This window comes from Pseudonaja textilis, chromosome 1 (genome assembly GCF_049901715.1).
Source record: "Pseudonaja textilis isolate UNSWEBS1 chromosome 1, rPseTex1.2, whole genome shotgun sequence".
Classification (NCBI taxonomy): Eukaryota; Metazoa; Chordata; class Lepidosauria; order Squamata; family Elapidae; genus Pseudonaja; species Pseudonaja textilis.
In genome coordinates, this window is record NC_141990.1 from 142,069,369 (window position 1) to 142,092,749 (window position 23,381).

At 38.9% G+C, this 23,381-nt stretch overlaps 1 protein-coding gene across 1 annotated transcript; it reads right to left on the reverse strand.

The window, feature by feature from the left end:
- Positions 1 to 793: 793 nt before the first annotated feature.
- LOC113442669 (guanylate cyclase soluble subunit beta-2-like) lies at positions 794 to 21,432 on the reverse strand. The gene is made up of 14 exons (XM_087921766.1): positions 21,316 to 21,432; positions 19,336 to 19,409; positions 17,891 to 17,985; positions 16,476 to 16,636; positions 15,254 to 15,350; positions 13,138 to 13,325; positions 10,884 to 11,051; positions 10,020 to 10,236; positions 7,144 to 7,464; positions 6,219 to 6,367; positions 4,760 to 4,906; positions 3,802 to 3,956; positions 3,440 to 3,600; positions 794 to 912 (listed from the first exon to the last, which is right to left on the reverse strand). Exons 1-14 carry the CDS (start codon positions 21,430 to 21,432, stop codon positions 794 to 796), a joined length of 2,169 nt encoding a protein of 722 aa, XP_087777892.1.
- Between the last annotated feature and the right edge of the window lie 1,949 nt (positions 21,433 to 23,381).

Below are 23,381 nucleotides of genomic sequence, written 5' to 3' on the forward strand. Positions count from 1 at the left end.
CATTATATGAACCACTTTTTAAAAATATGTATTGTTTATCATAAAAAGTAAAATAGAAAACAAAAACAAAGCAAAACAAAAACATACATTCAACACTAGCAACAACAAAAAGAAAAAAAAGTGTGTGTGTGTGTGTTTGTGTATGAAGAAAAAGCAATCAATGGGTTAAGCTAAACATTACACTAAATCTTCAAACCCCTCTGTTAACCATCTGTTATTGTATTTAGTGTGTAGAAAGTCCACAAACGGTTCCCAATCTCTTATAAAGCTGCCTACTCCATTAACTCTAATCAAAGCGGTTAATTTCGCCATCTCAGTCAAGAAGATGAAGATGAAGATGAGATGGCTCACTGAAGATGAGCCATCTCATCTTCAGTCAATTTCAAAATCCATTGTTCAATAGTCAGCATCCCTTTTTCTTTCCAGTGTTTAGCAAGTATAATCCTCACAGCTGTTACCATGTGAAGGAATAGTGCCCCAAATTGTTTTTCAATTGGCTTGCCCATCACAGCCAAAAGAAAAGCTTCGTTTTCATTAATATCTGTATCTTAAATATTTCTGCATTGTCATCGTTAAGTTTATCCAGTATGTTTTCACATATTTGCAAGACCAACACATATGATAAAATTAACCTGGATTTTGACTACATTTTCAGCACTTATTAGAATATTTATTACATTTTTGCTAATTGCCTAGGATCAAGTAATAATTATATAAACCACTGTTGACTCTGAGTAAGGTGGGAAAATTACAAAAACTCACTGAAAGCCCACAGTGTGATGGCTGAACTTTTCTAAAAGAGAATGCAAAATGCTGAAGGTGTGCGGTTGTCACCAAGATGTTTTGAAAGCAATGATTCTTTTTCCTCTTGCGATTGTTCTCCATGACAACTTTCAGCTTCTAATAGGTTATCTGGGGGGCAGAGGGAGAACAAAGGTGTGAGAAAAACAATTTGGAATATTCCCATTAAAGTTTGGGCTATGGCCAGAACCAGTTTGTGAGCCATTCTGTGGATCACCCCTGCTAATCCTTTGTCAGTTTTCATAGGTGAGAATTGCTATTTTCATAAACAATAGTAGTAAAGTTCATGTAATTGCTTGACCAAGTTCAGATCTTTCTTCTGAAACTTGCAGGTGTGTGCACCTAGGCGAAAAAAGCAAGTTACAAAACTCAAATATGCAAACAACCCAACAGTTATGTCCATGTTATTCTTTATGCCAGTAGAAAAGAATGGTTCTTTCTGCTCCTTAATAATTAATTGTAGAATATAGAATCTTAAGAAGTAGGGAGTCCCCTGAAATTGAAGTGGTTTGTAACTTTCATAGGCTCTTAGAAATTCTTAGAAATAATTTTCTTATTGTAACCGTGATTTAAGTGTTGCTGGACAGCTTGTTTCTGCTTTCCCACCAATATTTTGACAGTCTCCCAATGAGATGAGTTAGATTGAGAGGGGGGAGGTTCATTCAAAGGCAGTCAACCTCCAGGTTCTAAATGTTTTCATTCCTAGATTAATGCTGCCTCAGATATAACCCTGGAAAAGACTGCATATTCTTTGTGGGTCCGTCTCCAAACTATGGAACTATGATAAGCAGCAGCAGGCCTAAAATGACTAAAGCAGACAGATGCACAATGTAAAAATCATAGGGAATCTGATCAAAGTGTACCACCATATGATCAACAAAGACTACCTATACCTAAATCCTCCCATCCGCATATGCTGAGCCTACTATACATGTTTTCATGAGATACCAGTGAAGAATTCTGAGAATTCTGTCATCAAATCTGAGGGATTACATTATCTAGTTCGTCCCAGAGCAGTGGTGGGATTCAAAAAAATTTACTACCGGTTGGTGGGCGTGACAGGGGAAGGATACTGTAAAATCTCCATTCCCACCCCACTACAGAGGGAAGGTAATTGAAAAATCCCCATTCCCTCACCACCCCACTAACCTGCTTTCCAGCTCCGTTCTCCTGTACAGAGCAACAAAAGAAGACCCAGCCGATCAGCTGGGACTCAGGAGGCAGAGAATAGATGGGGTGGGGCCAGTCAGAAGTGGTATTCCGAGCTACTCAAAATTTCCGCTACTGGTTCTCCAGAACTAGTCAGAACCTGCTGAATACCACCTCTGTCCCAGAAATAAAGTTTTTAAAAGTGTAATAATTATACATAATATACATATATAATAAATGGAGGCCTTCCAACAAGTCAGTTTTTGCCAATCTCATCTCACTCTCACTATCAAGTAAATTGTTTGCCATGTGGATTAGCAATAGAATTTAAGACTTGTATGCCGCTTCACAGTGTTTTATATCCCTTTCTAATGGGTTTACAGAATCAGCCTATTGCCCCCAATCATCTGGCTCCTCATTTTACTGACCTTGGAAGGGTGGAAGGCTGAGTCAACCTTGAGCCATTCAGAATCAAACTCCTGGCAGTTGGCAGAGTCAGCCTGCCACATTGCATTCTAACCACTGGGCCACCACGGATTAGTTCATATCTCTGTGCTATATATTTGTAATGACACTGGATGGCATCAGAAGCAAACAGAACGGCTACCAGGGCCAGGAACAGAACAGGTAAAGATAGATAAAAGAAAGGATGAAATGAGACTTGACAGATTTTCTTCAAAACTGTAATCATATTTGATTTAATTTCTTAAAGGTTGAGGTGGAAACCTCTAGAAGTACATACAGTCCTGTCGGTGTACTGTCAATGACCCTCCAATTTTCTGACATGAAATTGTAGAATTATGAGACAGGACTGGCTTTTCAGAATATCAGTGGTAGCTGAGCCTCAGGATTACAGTGAAAGACATTACTTTTCCTAAATTGGTATCCTCCAACTATGTTGGCACTGTTGCTGCAGTATTCCTATTGCTCATACTGGCTAAGAAGTCTGACAGTCGAAATTTAAAATACCATTAAAACTGGTTGAGGAAGACACTCATAGTAAGGACATCTCTGATGTATGCGTGCAGGTAGATCTCAACTTACGACCACAGTTCAGCCCAAAATTTATGTTGCTAAGTGAGAAATTTGTTAAGTGAATTTTGTCCCATTTTCTGACCTTTTTTTTTGCCACCTTTGCTAAGTGAATCACTGCAGTTGTTACATTGTTAAGTGAATCTGCCTTCCTCATTGACTTGGCTTTGTCAGAAGGTCGCAAAAGGTGATCACATGACTCCAGGACAAGGCAACCATCATAAATATGAGCCAGTTGGCAAGCATCCAAATGCAGATCACATGACCACGGGGATGCTGCAACAGTCATAAGCATGAAAAATGGTCATATAAGTCACTTTTTTCAGTGCCATTGTCATTAAGTGAACTGTTGTAAGTTGAGGACTACCTGTACTCACACCCACACACCCATGCATACACCCACACATACATACCCACACTCATACACAATTATATATATAGACAGTATATTACATACCATTGCTACAAACATTCCTAAAAGTCTCTTCAACCCGTCCCATTATTTCGTCCTCAGTAGCACTGAGATTTTGTTTCAGAAAATAGGTTGTCATTTTCCCTTTGCCTTTCACCTCTATGGGTCCCCTTTCCGCTATCTCAAACACTTGAGGTGGAAGTGCTCTGTGCAGTGCAAGAAACAACAACATATGGAGTTAATGACATTGCTAACTGGCCATACCTGGCTAGCACCGCACAAAGTTATCCATGAATAAACCATATTTTGACTTAGCACAATATGCAAAGCAGATTATGAGATTTAATTCCGGCACAATCAAGATCCCGTCTGATGGATTTGGTATTTCATTGCAAGCCCTTACTTACTTGAATGTTGTGGAGCTGATATGGATTTTGTCTGGCAATCCATGGCTTTCCATCCTGGAAGCTGTATTGACGGTATCACCAAATAAACAGTATCTGGGCATTTTCTCCCCAACTACACCAGCTAGCACTGGTCCGGTATGTATCCCAATTCGAATCTGTTGAGAGAAACACAATATGGAAACCACAAGGTGGAAGAGGTTCTTAGAGAGATATATTCCCTTAGTGGGTTCTGGAAGAAACCCAAATTATATTTTTAACAATTTTTTTGGTGTTTCTTATCATGTATCATGAGGAACATGCCAGAGATCCATTTATATAAATAATCTTTCCCTTGTAATTGTTCCACCTGGGCCCTCATTTGGAGCTGGGATTGATTTTGTGTTTTAAGTTTTGTCACATATTGTTTATAATTTGGGGCTTGATTAATATCTTCTTACTTTTTTTATGTATCTTAGCCACCTTAGAAGGAGTTTATCATTAAAAACACCACAGGAACATTTCAAATAAATATTTTAAATATTTTTGAGGAAATGAAAAGCTCGACTTGCTTATATTTAGTGATTTCAGTTGGTGTCACAGACATTGGCTTGGCAGTTATTTATTTATTTATTGGGCATAGTTTCTGTTCAAATTTAGAAAAAATAAAAATAAAATCCTCACTCAGCAGGATCCTAATTTAAAAAAAATATCTATAGGAGGGAAGGGGAACTGAGGAATAAAAAAAGAAAAATCCAGAGACTTATTCCTTATATGATATACATCAACATTTAGCAGATAGCCATGTAAAGGGAGACCATTTGGGGAAAGGAAGAACCAACAATTGGTCCCTGCTTATCATATTGTTTTAATTCTCTCTCTCCCTCCCTCCCTCCCTCCCTCCCTCCCCCCCCCCTCTCTCTCCTACGAGTGAGATGGCTTGATCTCTTCCTTAAGTTTAAGTCTTTAAACTATGACTTACCTGTATAGGTCTAGTGGTAATAGGGTTCATAACTTCTCTTGCAGCAATTCTCATGCCAAGGGCAAAATTAGCCACCCTTTCACCATGACTGGCAACTGGGACTGGAACTCCTCCTACAACCATGTAGGCATCACCAATGGTTTCTACCTGTAAAGCAAGATGCATAGTAATGTACGCGTGGAAACCACTTGTCTAGGCGTGCGTGCTGGTACTCTCCAGATGTTTGGTCTGCAATTCTTACATTCCACTGCTAATTGGAGTTAAGGGGAACTAAACTTCCAAAAGTTCTGTAAATGAACACAACAAGCATATCTCCTTATTAATTTATTTATTTTATTTGTTAAATTTATTTGCCGTCTATCTCACCGTGGGACTAATCTTGGCCCCTTACTCCTAGTTCTTTCATTTTTCTTGGGGAATCACTTACTACAATGCTTTCTTTTTAAAAAAAAATCTTTTATTTATTAATAATTTTTAAAGAAAAAAAGGACAAATGAACAAGTGAAAAAAGCAAACATGGGGAAAATGGATGCAAAAATATAATATTCAGTAAGCGGATTATTTAGATTGTACAGTTAGTGCTCAATATATTGTTGATGAGAAATTAACTATAAAAGCTCGAGTACATTAAAATATGACAAAGGATTTGAGTTTCTGAACCCAGTGCCAAAAGGCTGACTGATGCAGCTACAAAGGTGTATCTCATTTACCGCTAAGCAAACAGTGGTAAAGACATTGGATTGCCCTGGCTAATTAATAAAAATACATTATATACTGTAATTATGTCTTTCCCAATCCGTTACTCTCCAGACACATACAATTGCAATAACATTAATAGCGATAGCAATTGCACTTATATACCGCTTCTCAGTGTTTTACAGCCCTCTCTAAGCGGTTTACAGTGTCAGCATATTGCCCTCCAAAATCTGGGTCCTTGTTTTATCAACCTCCCAAGGACGGAAGGCTGAGTCGAGCTTGAGCCAGGCAGGATCGAGCTTCAGGTTGTGGACAGAGTTTGCCTGCTATTCTGCATTCTAACTGCACTGAGCCACCACGGCTCTTTTAATAGCCAATTTAAAAACTCTTGCAAACATTTGTTAAAATCAACTAGTTCAATTCAAACTAAAAAAATATCTCGTTAAACAGTCGGTATGGCCAGTTGCTGGAAATTCTGGGAGTTCCAGTCCAAATGTATTTGCGAGGTACCAGGCTGTGGGGATGGCTGTGAGAGCAGACTGATCTCTTTGCAGGAAGGGGGAAAGGGAGAGAAAGGTTGCAAGCCAGAAAATTGCTAAATTATACTAAGCAATATCTAGTCTAGAAGTTGATATAAGAAGCTCATGGTTTTCAGGATTCATTCTCCCTTCTTGCTGCCAATCTAAAATTATCCATCCATTCATCATATGCCCTTGGGCTGCAAAAGACAGCAGCAAATGCTATAAATGTCAGCCATACTTACTTTATAAACTCCGTGGATGTTAGTCAGACGATCAAACTTGGAATACATTAGATTAAGCATGTTCACAATCTGAATAGGTTCACAGACAGAACAGATGTTTGTGAAAGTCACTACATCACTAAAAAGTATTGTGCAGCAGCTAAAATCTCCTGGGGAACAAATGAAAAGAAAAAAAAAATAGAATAGTCAGTTTTCAAAAGTAATGGTTTCTCTGTTTTTGGTTTTTAATATGGCAAGGATAAAATACTCAAGCCAAAAGTCCAACAATGCTTAATGGAAAATGACCTTTAACTGTTGTTGCCACTTGTCTGAATCCTACTAAAAGCTGGAAAACAAATTGCAGCATATGTGACCTCTCACTTGATTAATATATAAGGTGTGTATATTGATGGATGGACTCCGGTGGATTAGATGTTAGGCTTTATTGAAATAAATTGATGAACAAAGAAACAAATTCCTGTGTCATTTCAAAACACACATGAGGCTGAAAGCCTTTCCACTATACCTTCTAAAATCTAGCTTACAACGAAGTTTAGAAATGCTCACAATTGGCCTAAAAATGTAAGTAATAGTATGCAAATCCCTAGACAACAGAATTATTTTGAAAAAGTATGTCCACCCTTTTGAAGCAGTAAGGTGCATGTCAAATTATCATGTTTCCTAAAATTATGAGACTGCACATAGTTTAGTTTTGTACTTACCTGAAAAGTAAACATTATGAAAAATATCTGTGTCCTAAATACAGTATATGTCCGGCTTTCTTTTGGTTCCCTGGAAACCAGACCTCTATGCAAACCAAGTCCATACACACAGAATCTTAGCTTAGAAGGGAGTGTTTCCAAATATTTGATTGAATTCCTCTCCCTTCCTGTTTTACGACATGCCATTTTCTATTTGATAATCAAAGATAATAAAATTGCCATACCTGCATCAACCTTTTTGCCTTCCTTCAGCAGATTAGCCACATGTTTTGGTAACATGGCATAGAGTAAAGTTTCTGATTTCTTCTTTTCTATCTCTAGGTTCTTAGAGAGAATCCTGAGCTCTTCCTTTTTTCTCTCGAGTTGGTTTGATAGCTCTATCTCTGCCAGCCGCTGCTGGTTGAAGAGAATGAGGTCTCTTGTTGGGTCATGTTGGGCGATGTCAGAAAGGTGCATCCCTTGTTCTTTTAACTCATCCAAACTGCGGAGCTTTGGTGAGCACAAGTAGATCATGCTACGGTTGCAATCCATCCAGATCATCTGTCCTTTTTCCAATAAATACATTATACAATGCTTTCCATTAGGCTTAATTGATGAATTAGCTCAATATTATCTAGATAACTGTCAGTAAACTGAATGTGAAGATTATAGATTCTGTGGCAGAGGTGGTATTCAGCACATTCTGACCAGTTCTGGAGAACCGGTAGCTGAAATGTTGAGTAGTTCAGAGAACCAGCAAATACCACCTCTGACTGGAGATTTTTACAGTATCCTTTCCTAGCCACGCCCACAGAACCGGTAGAAAAACATTTGAATCCCACCACTGTTCTGTGGTCTAATGCAATGGTGGCTAACCTTTTTGGGCTCCCGTGCTGATAATTGCACGCGCGCACCCAGAAGGCAATGTGCACCCAGAAGGCAATGTGCATAGGTCCCCCCACCCTCCTGCGCATGCATGCATGACCCCCCACATGCAACACACATCTCTGTGCATGCGCAAGCAACCCCATGCATGCTGCGCATCTCTGCACATGCATGTATGTCTCCCACCTCCTGTGCATGTGTGCCAGATACCCAACAATCAGCTGGTGGGTGCGCAGTGCGCACGCATGTGCAGTAAACCTGCTTTGGGCGAGGCTTGCGTGCCGGCAGTAATGGCTCTGCCTGTCACTTCCGGCAAGCGTGCCATAGGTTCGCCATGTCTAAATTTCGTGGGTTTTGCAAATGCTTCAATACCTTCTTTTATTTGGGGTTTAGAATTTAGGATCTAGAATCTTTCATTCCTGTGCAAGGTTTTGAAAGAATTAAAGGCAACAGATTGATCAAGATCACTCAGTACAATAACATAAAGATGGGCAGCTTCTTACAAGTTATTGTAATCTTCAAATCTTTCCCTGTTTGATATCTCCAAAATTGCCCTACAATTGTGCTATCAGAATTTAGTGGTAAACATCTGAATTAGGATAGCATTATTCACTCCCAATTTAGGTAGAAAATGAAAGGAACTCTGCCGGCTTTTTTTTGGCAAGTTCTATTATAGGGATTGTTAAGAACTTTATATGTAAAAGAAAAAGTAGAGACAAGATCAAGAATAAGAAGGTGCTAAATGAATGTGGATTGGATACAGAAATGAATGATCAACATGAAGGAATTAATTTACTTTAATGAAAAGAAGGACTTGGGGAGACAGGATTGCAGCATTCCAATATCTCAGGGGCTGCCACAAAGAAGAGGGAGTCAGGCTATTCTCCAAAGCACCTCAGGGCAGGATAAGAAGCAACAGTTGTAAATTAATCAAGGACAGAAGCAACCTAGAACTAAGGAGAAATTTCCTGACAGTTAGAACAATTAATCAGTGGAACACCTTGCCTCCAAAAGTTGTGAATGCTCCAACACTGGAAGTTTTTTAAAAGATGTTGGATAACCATTTGTCTGAAGTGCTGTAGGGTTTCCTGCCTAAGCAGGGAGGTTGGACTAGAAGACCTCCAAGGTCCCTTCCAACTCTGTTATTCTATTCTATTCTAATTTTGCTGTGCATAAAGGCAGGACATGCAGGGAGATTTCAGATTTTGTATGTGTGACGGACAAGAGAGATGGAGGAAACTTGCATGTTCCAGTTACTGATCCTATTCACGAATGATTCCTAACACTGTTTTTATTTTACTCTGTGTGGTCTGCAGTGATAAAGTTCAGTCCCTCTCTTATTCCCATCACACTCAGCAACTCATCTCTTGTGGGGCAGATGGCAGGATCGTGGTCTGGAATATGGATGTTGAGAGGCAAGAGGTATCCAGTCAGTTCTTCCTCTTTCTCTGATCAGGGAAGTTATCACTTACATAATCTTCAAAAGATGCATCAAAAAGCCATTTAAGCCAAAGGTGACTGCCTGAAAACCCAATATAATAACATTGTGTTTTCCTGTTGGGGGCTGCTTCACTACTGTCACCTCAGCCTGGTACCCTTCAGATGTTGTGAATGTTCCAACACTGGAAGTTTCTAAGAAGAGATTGGGCAACGATTTGTCAGAAATGGTATAGGGTTTCCTGTCTGAGCAGGGGGTTGGACTAGAAGACCTCCAGGGTCCCTTCCAACTCTGTTTATTCTGTTAAGTACAGTAAGGTGGTTTGTTCATATAAAATAATTGAATCAAACTGTAAAATAAATTATTTTATTTAGGGAAGGGTGGATGGATCAAGAGTAAAGGAAAATCTGAGAAAGGTCATGACATTGAGATGTCTTAAGAACAAAAGACTATTATGTTGGGTATGGACGTGGTGGAAGCCAGCTTGCTTTGTAAACATAGAGAGATATGAGGATTACAATGAATGTGAGTAATATAAATTTTCTTTGCTAATCCAATGGCGTTCACTTCTCTATTATTTCTTACTACTTTTGTGCATTCAGCATAACATTGCTTGTCCCAAAAGGAAATATCATGATAGGTAGGTAGGCCTTTGCTATTTCATTGAAAGATTAAATTAATCCTTTACTGTGCTACCTGACTCTATTAGAAAATGCATTGTGATAATTTTATTCCTCCTTCTATTTTTCTTAAATGTTTAATATTTTTAAATTTCAGAAATTCACAGAAGTTTTGTACCTCTGAGTTTCAGCGCAGGCCGTTTCTTCAATGAATTGGGCATAATTTCTCTCCTTATCTTGAGAACAAACTGGCTGTTGATAAACTTTTTCATGCTGGAAATAGAGAACATGACTTGTGGATGAATAATGGAAAAATACTCATCTAATCTGGTTCCACTTATTTGCAACCCGGGTATACATTTCTGAATGTTTACACCAGCCTGTTTGATTTTCAGCTGAGGAGAGAACCGAAAGGTAATTTCAATAACTAAAAATGACTTTTTAAATCCTCTTCAGAAACAACAGGTAACAAAAAATTACTTCAAAATTAAAGTGGAATATGTTTTTCATATCACAGTAAAACTGGGTTTAAGACTGGACTCTGGAAGGTGGGAGTGAGGCAGAAACCACACAGCACTCATTAACTTTCCACTCGTGCACAATTCCAGCCTCCTTTATAATGGTTGTGGGCATCTTCTATAATGCTGGCTTAGCATACCACTTAAAATAACTATATGAGTTCTCACTTTTCTGATAAAAGGAAATGGTAAATAAAGCGATACATAAAGCCTTTGACTCTTACGATATCTATTTTATCTATTTTTAAAGAAAACTTGCTCCCAAACAATGCCTCTAGTAACATCCCCATATCACTGTCTCACCCTGCAGACCATGATAGTGATTTTTTCCAAATCTAATCCTCACCTGTACGACTGCCCTGCTCTGCCTTGACTTTATTTTAATTTTTTTTACTAATTTTGATGATTTATGTGCTCCTGTTGCAGAAAGTGTTTGTCCAATAGAAACGATTCAGCATGCCCACAACAGCCCCACCTCTAGCTAAACGGTTAAGCCCAAAGAATCCATCCCAAGGTTTCCTTACTGTTTCATCGAACACGAGGTGGAAAGGAAATGCATGGCAGAAGGTTCTCTCATCCATCCAAAGCCTCTCAGGGAACAACGGTTCAAAGGTACGTAAAAGGTTTCCTGTAGAAACGAAACAGATTATTTTTTTCCTGGCTTCTCCCACCCGATCCCTCAGCCAGCATGACTATCAGAAGGCATCACTTTGGGAAGGTCTAGAGGACAATTTCTGGATTAATTCCCACTTTACATTCACTTATCTTTCTCTTCGGTATTCAAGTGAAATAATACCATCGTTTTGCCGAAGAACTGCAGTGAGATCGGTGTGGTACAAGATCTCTATTTTACAAAAGGGAGCACCAGTGGTGCTCCCTTTGGCGTGGAAGATTAGTTCTTTGAATTAGTATTTTTCTCAACCATTCAATCAGAAATTCCTTAATTATCACTCCATATTTGATAATTTTCCCTAGAAGAAGACTGGCATCAGTAATTCCTATGGTTCCTAACCTCCCCTTACTTGGATCATTATTATTTTAGTTTCAATGGAGGAAGACAAAAGCAAGAATACATGAACTGGAGCTAGACCTTGAAACAGCTGAGTTTTCTACAAAAATACACTGTATGGCTTTGGAAAGCCATCTTCAGAAATAGGATAACAATGTTGTTCTTTAAATGGTGCTATTCCCGAGAATTCAGATTCCCAAATATCTAAAATCATACGATCAGGGCGTAGTCCTTTGTATGACATAAAAACTCAACCTTTACCACCGTCTATTTTTATGGAGACATTTGCTGTTACATAGAGCAAATCAAGGAGTTATCTATAGTACAATAAAAACGGAAGATGTGTTCTACAGAAAAGAATGCTCTTGTCCCGTTAATCAGCCACATGATCTCATTTGGTCTCTTTCTATAACGCTCCATATAGTCAACGAGCTCAAGGACTTTTGCTTGCATTCTTGAGATCCAGATATCTTCCATCACCTATTTACTAACTTACCTGCCTTAGAATTGACTGCCTGTCTCAAAACATCACAAGAGGCCTCCTGTTCAGCAGTTTTTCCCCTTCCTTTTTGAAAAACCGCATCTTGTTGCTGAAAAAAAACCCCAATACATTAAGTCATCTCTAAAAGAGGCTTTGTATGACATGTGAGCACAACTCACAATTTAAAAATAGCAATAGCACTAGCACTTACACTTATATACTGTTTCAGAGTGTTTTACAGCTCTTGCTAAGAGGTTTACAAAGTCAACTTATTGCCATCAGCAATCTGGGTCCTCATTTTACCAACCTCAGAAGGATGGAAGGCTGAGTCAACCTTGAGCCTGGTGGGATTCAAACTGCCAAATTGCAGTCAGCTGGCAGTCAGCAGATGTAGCCTGCAGTACCGCATTCTAACGACTGCGTCACCACAGCTCTTGATACTCCTATTTCCTTCACTCTGTATCAACTCCTCTGCTCTTTCTACAGAAATATCACCTCTTTGCTCTCTCCCTCTCTTTTTTTTTTTTACAAAATTTCATTGAATAAACATTAAAAACATTGAACACAGTATTACTTTCCTGGCAGTTATTTTGCCATACATACTACAACATGAAACAATATACAACGGTTGATCTCCTATTTATCTTAAACTGTTAAGTTGCTGCTGTTAACATATTGACATATTCATTTCCATTTATATTCATACTTACAACATAATTTCCTTTCACATTCTTTTTCTTTAACTATTTTATCCACTATATTTTGTTATCTTTAATCTAAATGTCTTCCACCTTTAATCCTATATAGTATCGGACATTTTGCTCTGACCACTTTTCCTCGATTCCAACCACTTGTACATTTTGTTCCAGGCTTCATAGTATTCTGTCTCATCCTTATCTTTAATCTCTAATGTTAGTCCGTCTATCCCTGCACAGATATTTTTTTTTATTATTTCACTTTCGGTGGGGATATTTCCAATCTTCCAAATTTGGGCATAAACCAATCTTGCAGCATTTATGACATGTATCATTAAATATATCATTGCTTTACTATATTTTTCTTCTACAATTCCCAATAGGAACACTTCTGGTCTAAACTTTATTTTTTGGCCAAGCATCTCTTCCAACCATACCTTTGTCTGCCACCAAAATTCTTGTGCTTTTGTACATGACCACCACATGTGATAGTATGTCCCTAGCATTGTGTTACATTTCCAGCATTGCGGTGACACATTTTTACTCATTTTTGCCAACCTTATTGGGGGAAAGGTGCTGCCTATAGAACATACCTCTTTGCCCTCCTGAGACCCATCTTCACGTGTAGAAATTGCTTCCTTCTTCGCTATTTCATTTGTCTGTAAAATAAAAAACACCACATGCTCCTTCTTCCCAGTGCGCTCCTCTTCTACATTTTGTTCAAGGATTTCCAGGGACACTTCACAGTCAAAGAAATCTCTGGCTACAGCTTCAATAATCCCTATGTAAGAAAAAAGAAACCACCTATTATACGGCAATATGTAGATCCCTTCCAAAGTGGCTCAGCTCTTAAGGAACTTAATGAAAAGCAAGTTTCTTATCCCCTTCCTTCAATAACAGCCACACAATAGCTTTTAAAAACTTTTCAAGTTTAGAGCGATTTTCTTCCCCATCCCTGTTCTTCCAAAGCTCTTCATTGCTCAGGAAAGTTATTCAAACCTCTTAACAAACTCTGCAGTGAAGTGCAAAACAGAAGAAAGAAATGGGAAACGTATTTTCTTTATATTAATCTTTCTAGGGATATGGGAAGAATTTCTAGCTGGGTAAGATAGAAGTCCACTAAACTGGAAACCCAGCATATAATAATAGTTTTAATTATAACACATGTTTTAAAAAACTAACTAACTAACTAAACATCCTGGAGCGTTTTTCTTAGACCCAGCACCAAGGTTGCTGATCAGATAACTGGTAGATGTGACTTAATCCGATTTCAGTTTTGCTCTGTAAATATCTGTATATCCCAGTCTGCATCTGAACACTTTCTTTGGTGCTTGCATTTGATCCCCTCACCCTCAATAATTGTAAATAAGAAGCTAACAAACTATAAAGTATAATAGAGACCTTAGCCTTATCGAAAGACCTTATTGGAAAATAAAAATAGTAGATGACTTGACTCAAGTGCTTTGTTAGGAAGCATGTCTTCCTGTTTAATAAAAAGAAAGGATAAAGAAAAAAGAAATGAAGTAGAAGCTGGCTGAAATTCTCGCTACTTCTCCCATATGTGTTCATTGGTCCAAAGGTTTGGAGATATTTCATAAGAAGAGTTCTCCACTCCTCTACTCATTGCAGAATACCTTATGCCACCAGACTTGAAATTCTAGACCTAGAAAATCTAGAACTACGCCGCCTTCAGTCCGATCTAAGTATAGTATATAAAATCATACATTGCAATGTCCTACCTGTCAATGATTACTTCAGCTTCAACCATAACAATACAAGAGCAAACAATAGATACAAACTCAAGGTTAATCGCACCAAACTTGATTGCAGGAAATACAACTTCAGCAACAGAGTGGTCAATGTCTGGAATACTCTACCCGACTCCATGGTTTCTTTCCCTAACCCCAAAAACTTTAACCTTAGACTGTCTACTATTGACCTCACCCCTTTCCTAAGAGGTCTGTAGGGGGGCATGCATAAGCGCACCATTGTGCCTACCGTCCCTGTCCTATTGTTTCTTTTTATTTCTCTTATATGTATCCATTTGCTGTATTAATAATTATGTTTATACTTATACCTGTTATCTTATAATTGCTTGACAAATAAATAAATAAATAAACAAACAAACAAACAAATAAATAATAATTATCTTTCTTTCTCCGATCTGGTGTCATCCAGATGTGTTAAATTATAACTTCCATCCCAATCTGTTCTGATCTTTGATGATGGCCTTTGTGGTCCAACAGATTTCAAGGCCTCCCCCTTAACTATCTCAGCAGCTTCCTTCTATGCCAGTCAAGGTCACCTCGAGCTTTGTAAAGTGCTCCTTTCTCTGTTCTAAGCAACAACTGGGCAAACACTTTGCCTTTGTTACTTCATTTTAATTGTATACCCTAAGACAAACAGATGCATCTCAAAAAGTATTGATTGGAATGAGTGATAATATTTGCACCAAATTATATTCTAAAATGTTTTTAAAATCGATGGCACAAATTGAGGCCTTTTATACAAGACTTGGAATAGAGGGGAGGGGTGGAACAGTTATGTCAAAGCCACAGAGGTCATTGAGCTAAGCAAAGAAATCTCATTCAACCCACCCACCCTGGCACAAGTAGTCAATTCCAATGCTTGGTATACTTACGGAAAAGTTCCCACTCAATTCGAGTGTTATATAAGATATATTCCATTATGAAACGGGTGACCTCGTACCTGGAACAATGTGACACAAGCCTTTCCTGTCTGAATAATAGTGGAGGAGCACACTCTCATCTTTCCTTTCCACTCGAAATGATGGTGCATTCATTTCCTAGGCAGGACAAAAATCTGTTTCATTTTCATTCAAAACAGCCAAGAGTCTATTCTAATACCCACCAGCATTATAAATGCAATTTTTTAAAATCTTTGTTGCACAATTGTCCTTCCATTCAATATATAATCAAAAAGCCAACCTAGAGCAATAGGTAAGGAATGCAAATGGAAGAATTTGCATTTCTTCCTTATTGTGTTGGTTAATAAGAATTTGCCAATTTGTATTCTGAGATTTGTTCATAGTATTGGAAACATTGGAGAAGGTCTCATGTTTCAGTAACAGAATTAAACTCTTGATTCATAACACCTTGAACCTGTTCAGGTTATATGCAATTTTATTCCAGTTTTCCTTTCACAATGAGTTGTGTGCAAGAACTCTCTCCTTCTGTTCATTCTCTCATCCTTTTTCTTAAACACGCCCACTGCTGAAGCATATTAGTGATGTAAAAAAATATTTGTCATAGTCAAGAATGGCCATGGCATGTATTGAAAGGTAATTTAAAATAGTTCAAAGGCAGGAGAAAAACATTTTTCATGTAAATGAACTTTCATTCCCTTGGCAACAATTGCATCATTTCAGTATAAACGCAAGACAGTTCCATACATTATAATTATAATGAAAAGCAATAGCTCAGCCTTCTTCTGATTATAACTCCCCAAATTCCTGGAAAACATGCCTGGCCCACTAAGAATTCTAAGTGATTTAGTCATCTATTTCACCTCCTACAGGTAACTCTAAGAAAGCAAGGCTCTCACAGATTCATAGTAAGTCTATTGCAATAAGAAAGAGGGCAGGTTACAAAATTTTGGAAAATAGAAATGTGTATCTTATCAGTGAGTTTATTATAACCGGACCAACCTATCACCTTTGAGCTTCTACCTAGTTTTGGTTTAATGGGGAAGATGCTACTCACTTGTTTGATATCACAAAACTGTCTATCTCTACTTGTTCTGCAACAGTTTGAAATGAATCTATTGTCATATCAAAATACAAAAATATGTATATTCTCTCTCTCTCTGTTTCTCTCTCTCTCTGTGTGTGTCTCTGTCTCTCTCACACACACACACAAACACACACAAACTTTAAGCTGTTTCAGTTGTGTCTCCCCAGAAGAAAATGTACCTGGTAGGACAAAGCAAGATAGCTATGTAAGGAGTCAAGATTCTCAATAAATTCCATCAAATTTCCTCCTAGTGTCCGTAGCATTTTATCATATCCTGATGCTTTGCAGAAATTAAAAAAGTATTGCCCAAAAAGCTTCAACACTGCCTCCTCTGGCATTTCTGCATGGAAAAAAAAAGCTGATTTGGGAATAATGGCATATATACCTGGGCACAGCAGAAAGTATGTGCCTTTTCTCATGAACATGCTTTGCCTTGTCTTTCCATGATATCTTCCTTCATGCTGCCACAATTGCAAGACTTCATTCAGTTTCTCCATCCATGAAATTAATCTGCAACATAGGTGCATGACTAGCTTTAAGAAACGGTTTACATTTACAATTTGAAATTCAAATTGAAATTCAGTTTGATCAAATCATCTTTGAATTTAATAGTTGCGTTGAAACTTTACATAGCCTAGCAGGCACCTCTATTAAGACAATTGAACCTGTCAGTTGGGCACAAAACAAAAAGAATAATCCAGAAACATATCATATGTTAATCAACATGACAAACAAATGTTGCAATCAGTAAACCACGGACTACCCATAGTTTCAAATTGTAATATAGTAGTTGAAAACAAATCATAATTTATCCACCAGCCCTTTTCTCATTTGTTACTAATATGAAAAGGAAGGAACCACATTACAGTTTAGTGTGATATGAGAGCAGCACAAACTGTAATCATTTAAGCTTCTTAAATGAATTTGTTTAACAGCATTGAACTCAATCAATTAATTTTGTGGGAACAAAGGATTGGACTGCAGGAGTCTTAAGGTTTAAAACGATGCCACGATGGAACAGATATATGCCAGAGGAAAAGAAATCAATTCAAAATGAATAACTTAAACAGAAGAGAAAATATTTTAAAATGTAGCTACAATACAGATTGAAAAAGGATATTTTAAAAAATGAAAACAATTAATAAAATCTGTAAAAAAGGAAGTAATATCTTTGTTATGGTCAATGACCAGAACAATATGCAATTATATAAGGCAATTAGAGCAAAATGAATTAAACTGTAGAAATAAAATAAGGCATTATGTGAAATCTAAAGGACACAAAACTAATTTGCTATGTTGCTAGAGCTGTTAGACAAATGATTACAAATGTGCTAATGTAGAAAATAAAGCAGGGTTAAAATACTTTAATTCTATTTCAATCATTATTACAGTTTTGAAGAGATAATTGTAAGGAGCTTGTGCAAGAGTAGATAAGTATGAATTTATTCAGGATGACTGACTAGAGTATTGCTTAACATTATACAGCCTTAAAAAGATGATAGTTTCAGAATTCTTCCTATCACATCCATAAGTAACCAAATAATATACTACCTCTAGGCAAACAGCAAAGTAAAACACGTAATTATCTCAGTACTTAGCATGTTGCAGGCTTCTTTGAGCAACTTCACAGTCAGAGAATCATCATACACTGTATATGTCATAAAGGTGTCTTCAGTTCCAACCTGAGTTCTGTGACAATACCAAAGAAAAGTTCTAATAGGAAATGAAATACGGAACACAAATTGCCACCTGGTTTTCCATATTTGGGTAAAGTAACACATTTTACACACATTTAGAGTGCAAGATTCAACTGGCTCAAAATAGTTTATAGATAGTTTTCAACTTACAATGGTTCACTTACTGATCCCTACAACGGCGCTGAAAAAAGCGACTTATGACCGTTTTTCACACTTACAACCTTTGCAGCATCACCCTGGTCATGTGATCAGAATTTGGATGCTTGGCAACTGGTTCATCCTTATGACTGTTGCTGTGTCCCAGGGTCATGTGATCAGCTTTTGCAACCTTCTGACAAGCAAAGTCAATGGGGAAGCCAGATTCAATTAACAACCATGTTACTAACTTAACAACTGCAGTGATTCACTTAACAACTGTGGCAAGAGAGGTCATAAAATGGGGTAAACTCATTTAACCAATGTCTCACTTAACAACCAACATTTTGGGCTCAATTGTGGTTGTAAGTCAAGGACTACTTGTATTCAGTTAACCGGGTAGAGATGTCATTTTTTAAAAAGTTAAATCCTTTAGCCAAAAGCATTGCTATGCCCTGCTAGGTTTTTGGAATCTAGTGTGGGGATCACAAAGTCAGCTGAAACATTCAAAGAAACTTGCAGCGATAAATAATAAATGGGTTGTGGCAGAAATGTTCATGGTGTCAGGTTAAGAAGGTGATTGGAGAGCATGATGGATGACTCTTGGAGATGGATGTGTCCCATTGGAGAAGTCATATCCAGTGGGTGGGGAGAAGACCAGGGTCAAGGGGGAAATGTATGATGTAATTTAGTATTGGCTAGCTGTCAGGGCTCCAACAAATCCACGCTCATTCAAATCAAAAGTCTCTAGCTGAATCTCAGAGAAAAGAAAATTGATTTATTAGAAAGGGCCATGTTGGCATTTAGCTGGGTGCAGCCAATACTAAATTACATCATACATTTCCCCCTTGACCTTGGTCTTCCCCCCACCCCCTGGATGTGACTTCGCCAATGGGACACATCCATCTCCAAGAGTCATCCATCATGCTCTCCAATACCCTTCTTACGCTCCGACAACTTTGGGCTGTCGGGGTGATTATCTAGGCATTTAAGGAATGCCTTGTTTTCCCCCACTCCCCTTTTCTGGCAGCTAAAAAAGACCAAAGGAGTATCTTTTTAGTTGACACATGGCTTATACCCTGCTCTTAACCTGAAGCACAGACTCTTAGCCTGAATATCCCCAACCCATCCTCTGGAATATAGATATCTCCTTGGTTCCATGGTCTTGCCTTATCAGTGATAATGCTGTGAAGGTATAAATATTTACTTGAGCTTTTCCCATGTTTCTTCACCAAATTTCTCTACCAGGAGGGACTTCAGGCAGGAGTTGATAAATCCATACTGGGGCGGGGGAGGAACGGAGGGGGAGGGAGGGGGAAGGAGGGAGGGAGAAAGAGACAGACAGAGACAGAGACAGAGAGAAGGGGGGAAGAGAAATTCTTGTGAATGTCCTGTGTAAATATAATATTCCATATGCATACTTTCCAGTAAACTTTGCTGAGTATTAGTATTATGTGATAAAGAGCTGCCCCCCCCCTCCCCCGCCATTGTTTAATTGTACAAATTATCTTGCTATCTTTGCAGCCATGTGCCATTACATAAAGATAAAACTTGGAAAGAAGACTTACCATGGCACCTTTACAGTATGTCACACTAGGCAGGACTGGTCTTCTTTCTTGGTGCAGGTGACTTACTCTTTCTAAAAGCTTGGAGACCCAGCATTTAAATACCAGGTGAATGTAGATAAGGAGGGTCCATAGGGAAGGCTGTGTTGACTTCTACCTGTTAAATTTCAGTAGAGACTCCGAATGGCCATGGTTGGGGAAACTGAACTAATTGAATTCCCTGGAGTATTGAAGCATATTTTGAAATCAAAATATGTTTACCTTGTTTAGTTTTCCTGTTCTTATTAACAATAATTCAGCACAGAAATCACCGAACATTTCATAATAACAGAGTGGAATTGTGCAAGACCTGCTAATGGATAAAGGGTTGTGTTTGTTCTTGTAAAACCAATATGCACATTTTAACCTTTTTCAGAGTCAACTTAAGCTTTCCTTTCTGTTCATTCACCCTCACGGTCTCCCTTTCGGGCTCCCTATAGTTCAGTCCCAGAGAGTCTGCTGCAGCAGAGAGCAACGTAGTTCTTCACACTGAAGCCAACTGGACTGGTATTTTGGTGGTGTGGCATTCTTCATCATATCTGGGGACGCAGCACAATCATAGTTCTGACCTCTGGGTCTCTGATCATGATCTGCCAACCCTATTTTTCCCCTCTGTTAATCTTTTCCCTTTGTCATTTCCTACCTTTCCTTGCATGTTCTCTTTCACAAAATGTCGAGCGGAAAGAACAATTTTATTTAGTGCCTTTTTTCCATATCGAAACAATGGATGGAAACTAATCGAAGGAGTGTGAATCAACCTGGAATTAAGGAGAAACTTCCTAACAGTGAGAACAATTGCCTGAATAGTGGAACAGCTTGCCTTCAGAACTTGTGGCTGCTTTATCACTGGAGGTTCTATATCAGTGGTGGCTAACCTTTTTGGGCTCTTGTGCCAAAAATTGTAAGCGCGCCAGTGCGCCCGCACCCGTGTGCCAGCACCCAAAATGCAATGCACACCCCCACGCCCCCTGCGCATGCATGCGCAATTTCCCTCCCCCCCCATCCCCTTACCTGCACTGCACCTCACAGCTGATTTTTTGGCTGGTTTGAGGCCTTTTTCGGCCTCCAAGAAGCTTGGAAAAAGCCTCTGCAAGGCCTTTCAGGCTGAATTATAGGCCTGTTTCGTCACTTCCGGTATTACAGGAAGGGACGAAATGGGCCTATAATTTGGCCTGAAAGGCCTTGCAGAGGCTTTTTCCAAGCCTCTAGGAGGCCGAAAAAGGCCTCAAACCAACTGGGAAAAAAAATGAGCTGTAAGGCATGAGCATGCGCAGTGAGGTAAGTTTGCCTGCGGCTCACGTGCCAGCACAAATGCCTCTGCATGCCACTTGTAGCACGCATACCATAGGTTCACCTTTATTTTTCTATATTATTATTTGGAAGAGACTTGGACAGCTACTTGTCTGAAATGGTGTAGGGCAGTGATGCCAAACCTATTCGTCATTGCATGCCAAATGTGAGTGCGTCTGCACCCATAATGCAATGCATGCACGACATCCCCACTGCCCCAGTGCATGTGCATGTGACACCCCCACGTGCATCTCCCGTGCATGCCCTACCCCTCGGACATGTGTGGCAGATACCCAACAATCAGTTGGCTGGCGGGAGACACGCACGCATGCACAGTGGATCTGTTCAGGGCAATGGCTCACATGCTGGCCCGAAATGGCCCCGCGTGCCACTTCTGGGACACGCGCCATAGGTTCGCCATCACAGATGTAGGGTCTCCTGGTTGAACAGAGGGCTGGACTAGAAGACCTCCAAGCTCCCTTCCGACTCTATTCTATTCTAGAGATCTCAGAAAATTCTAGGGCGCAGTTTTATAGCTCCCATCAGATTTCCTCTCTCTTCAGGCATTCACTGCCCTAGGTTTTGAGAGAAGTGAAAGAATTGAAGTTATGGTCCTCCCTTACTACCTGCCAAGCTACAACAACCCCCCACCACAATAAGCTGGTATGCTATGCAAAGCAAAACATCAGTCTCCAGTGTAATCATCATTTCCAATAGATACTCTTGACCCCATATCTGGACCCTACATGGAACAGATCAGCTGGATAGGTTGCAGGATGGTGTTTCAGAATGATACCCACCAGTTTAGAGAAAGAGAAAAGTTAAGGAGATGCTGCAGGGGACATCTTGCAGGACTGGGGAGCAAGTCAGAGAGGTGATAGGGAGCATTTTGCTATCTAGGCGCCGATACTGATTCTGTCTGCCTTTGGAGAGATTATGTGGATGAAAAATCCTCATTTTGTAAGAGCAATCTCAATAGGTTTGGAAATTTCCAAAACTGTTCAACATCTTGGCATCTTGAACATGATGGCACAAAACAAATGATTGCAGGGCTCATGGGTGTTAATTTGCAGGATCCAGAATTTGAAAGTGAGAAAATAATGAATGGAGATCCTTTGTCCATCCTTTGTTTTGTATGCTGTACTTAATTGTTTATTTCTAGTTTGTTTTCTTTCAAGAAGGTGAAAAGTATGGCACTGTAAATTTCTCTTGGGTCATTTTTTTCCTTGAAATCAAATTATCAATTATCTTTTGGGAAATCTATATACAGCTTTGTTCCTACAGCAAATGGGACATCTGGGTATAGCTTCTATAAAACACCAGGGAACAATGCCGATCTTAATATTAATAGTGTTGCTGGTGGGTGAGTGGGTATGTGCATGTGAGTGAGTGAGTGATTGTATCATTCGGCAATTGCAATTTTCCCGAACTGATCATTTGTAAGAGCATGAAATTTAAGCTTAGTACAAGTTTTACAAAATAAAAAAACAAACTAACAAACCAACTACAATTCTACTTGGCTACAACCATAATCTACTTAGATTAGGAACTTCTAACTACTGGGCACTCACATTATCAATTAGTTTTTAAATCTACTTCCATTTTAAAAAGAGCAGCAGGTAAGCAAGGAAAAAAAATTGTAGAGCTCTTTGATTGGATACTGGCCTGTTTAATGTTTTTTTTAATATCTTAATGTAGTTGGGGACATTAAGAGTGGATTCCCAGGAGCAAATGAAGTTCCCATAGGACACAGGAATATGGCCCCCCCGAAATCCAGCGTATTGGTGGGAAGTTTTTTGGGTGCAATACATTTAAGCTCTTTTAATAGTTAAAGAAAATGCTAAAGTGCCAGTGCCATTTTAATAATAGGAAGGGAGAAAGAATACAAAAGAAGAATAGCGAACTAAAGGTTCAGAGTGGCAGGAGGCATTGAGAACAAAGGTAGAACAAGTGTCCCAATATCCTTCAGCACCAATCCTGCGGGTTTTGAGGAACGTGCTCAAAACCTGGTTCTTCCCACAGACCCTGGACTAGAATAGGATTACCAAGTAATCATTGGGTTTAAATTTCATTGTATTAAATGCTCCCTCTACAGCTTTAGGGAGGTACATTGGATATCTCTGCAGTTTCTTTCTGGAGGTGAATGTTCTTCCTTTGGATTGGCCTGTGATCCCTTCTACTTGGCTGGTATCTTGGGAATATCTCCGAGGGTCACGAAGGATCCAGTTGGAATGTAAGCTGTGTTCTCTTGAACTAGAAACAACTGAAATATGGAACCAAACTTAGTATAAATGGATCTTTACAACAAGGATGAGGGTACAAGAATATGTAGGTACCACAGAAGTTGGGTTCATGTAGT

What these genes read in the sequence shown, in the direction of transcription:
- LOC113442669 (XM_087921766.1), bottom strand. Translation starts at nt 21,432, where the DNA reads ATGGCGCGTGTCCCAGAAGTGGCACGCGGGGCCATTTCGGGCCAGCAT. An exon ending in GGTCTCAGGAGGGCAAAGAG is followed by an intron (nt 11,052 to 13,137) that starts GTATGTTCTATA and finishes GCCTTCTGATAG; the next exon opens with TCATGCTGGCTGAGGGATCG. An exon ending in TTACCACTAGACCTATACAG is followed by an intron (nt 3,957 to 4,759) that starts GTAAGTCATAGT and finishes TTCTCTCAACAG; the next exon opens with ATTCGAATTGGGATACATAC.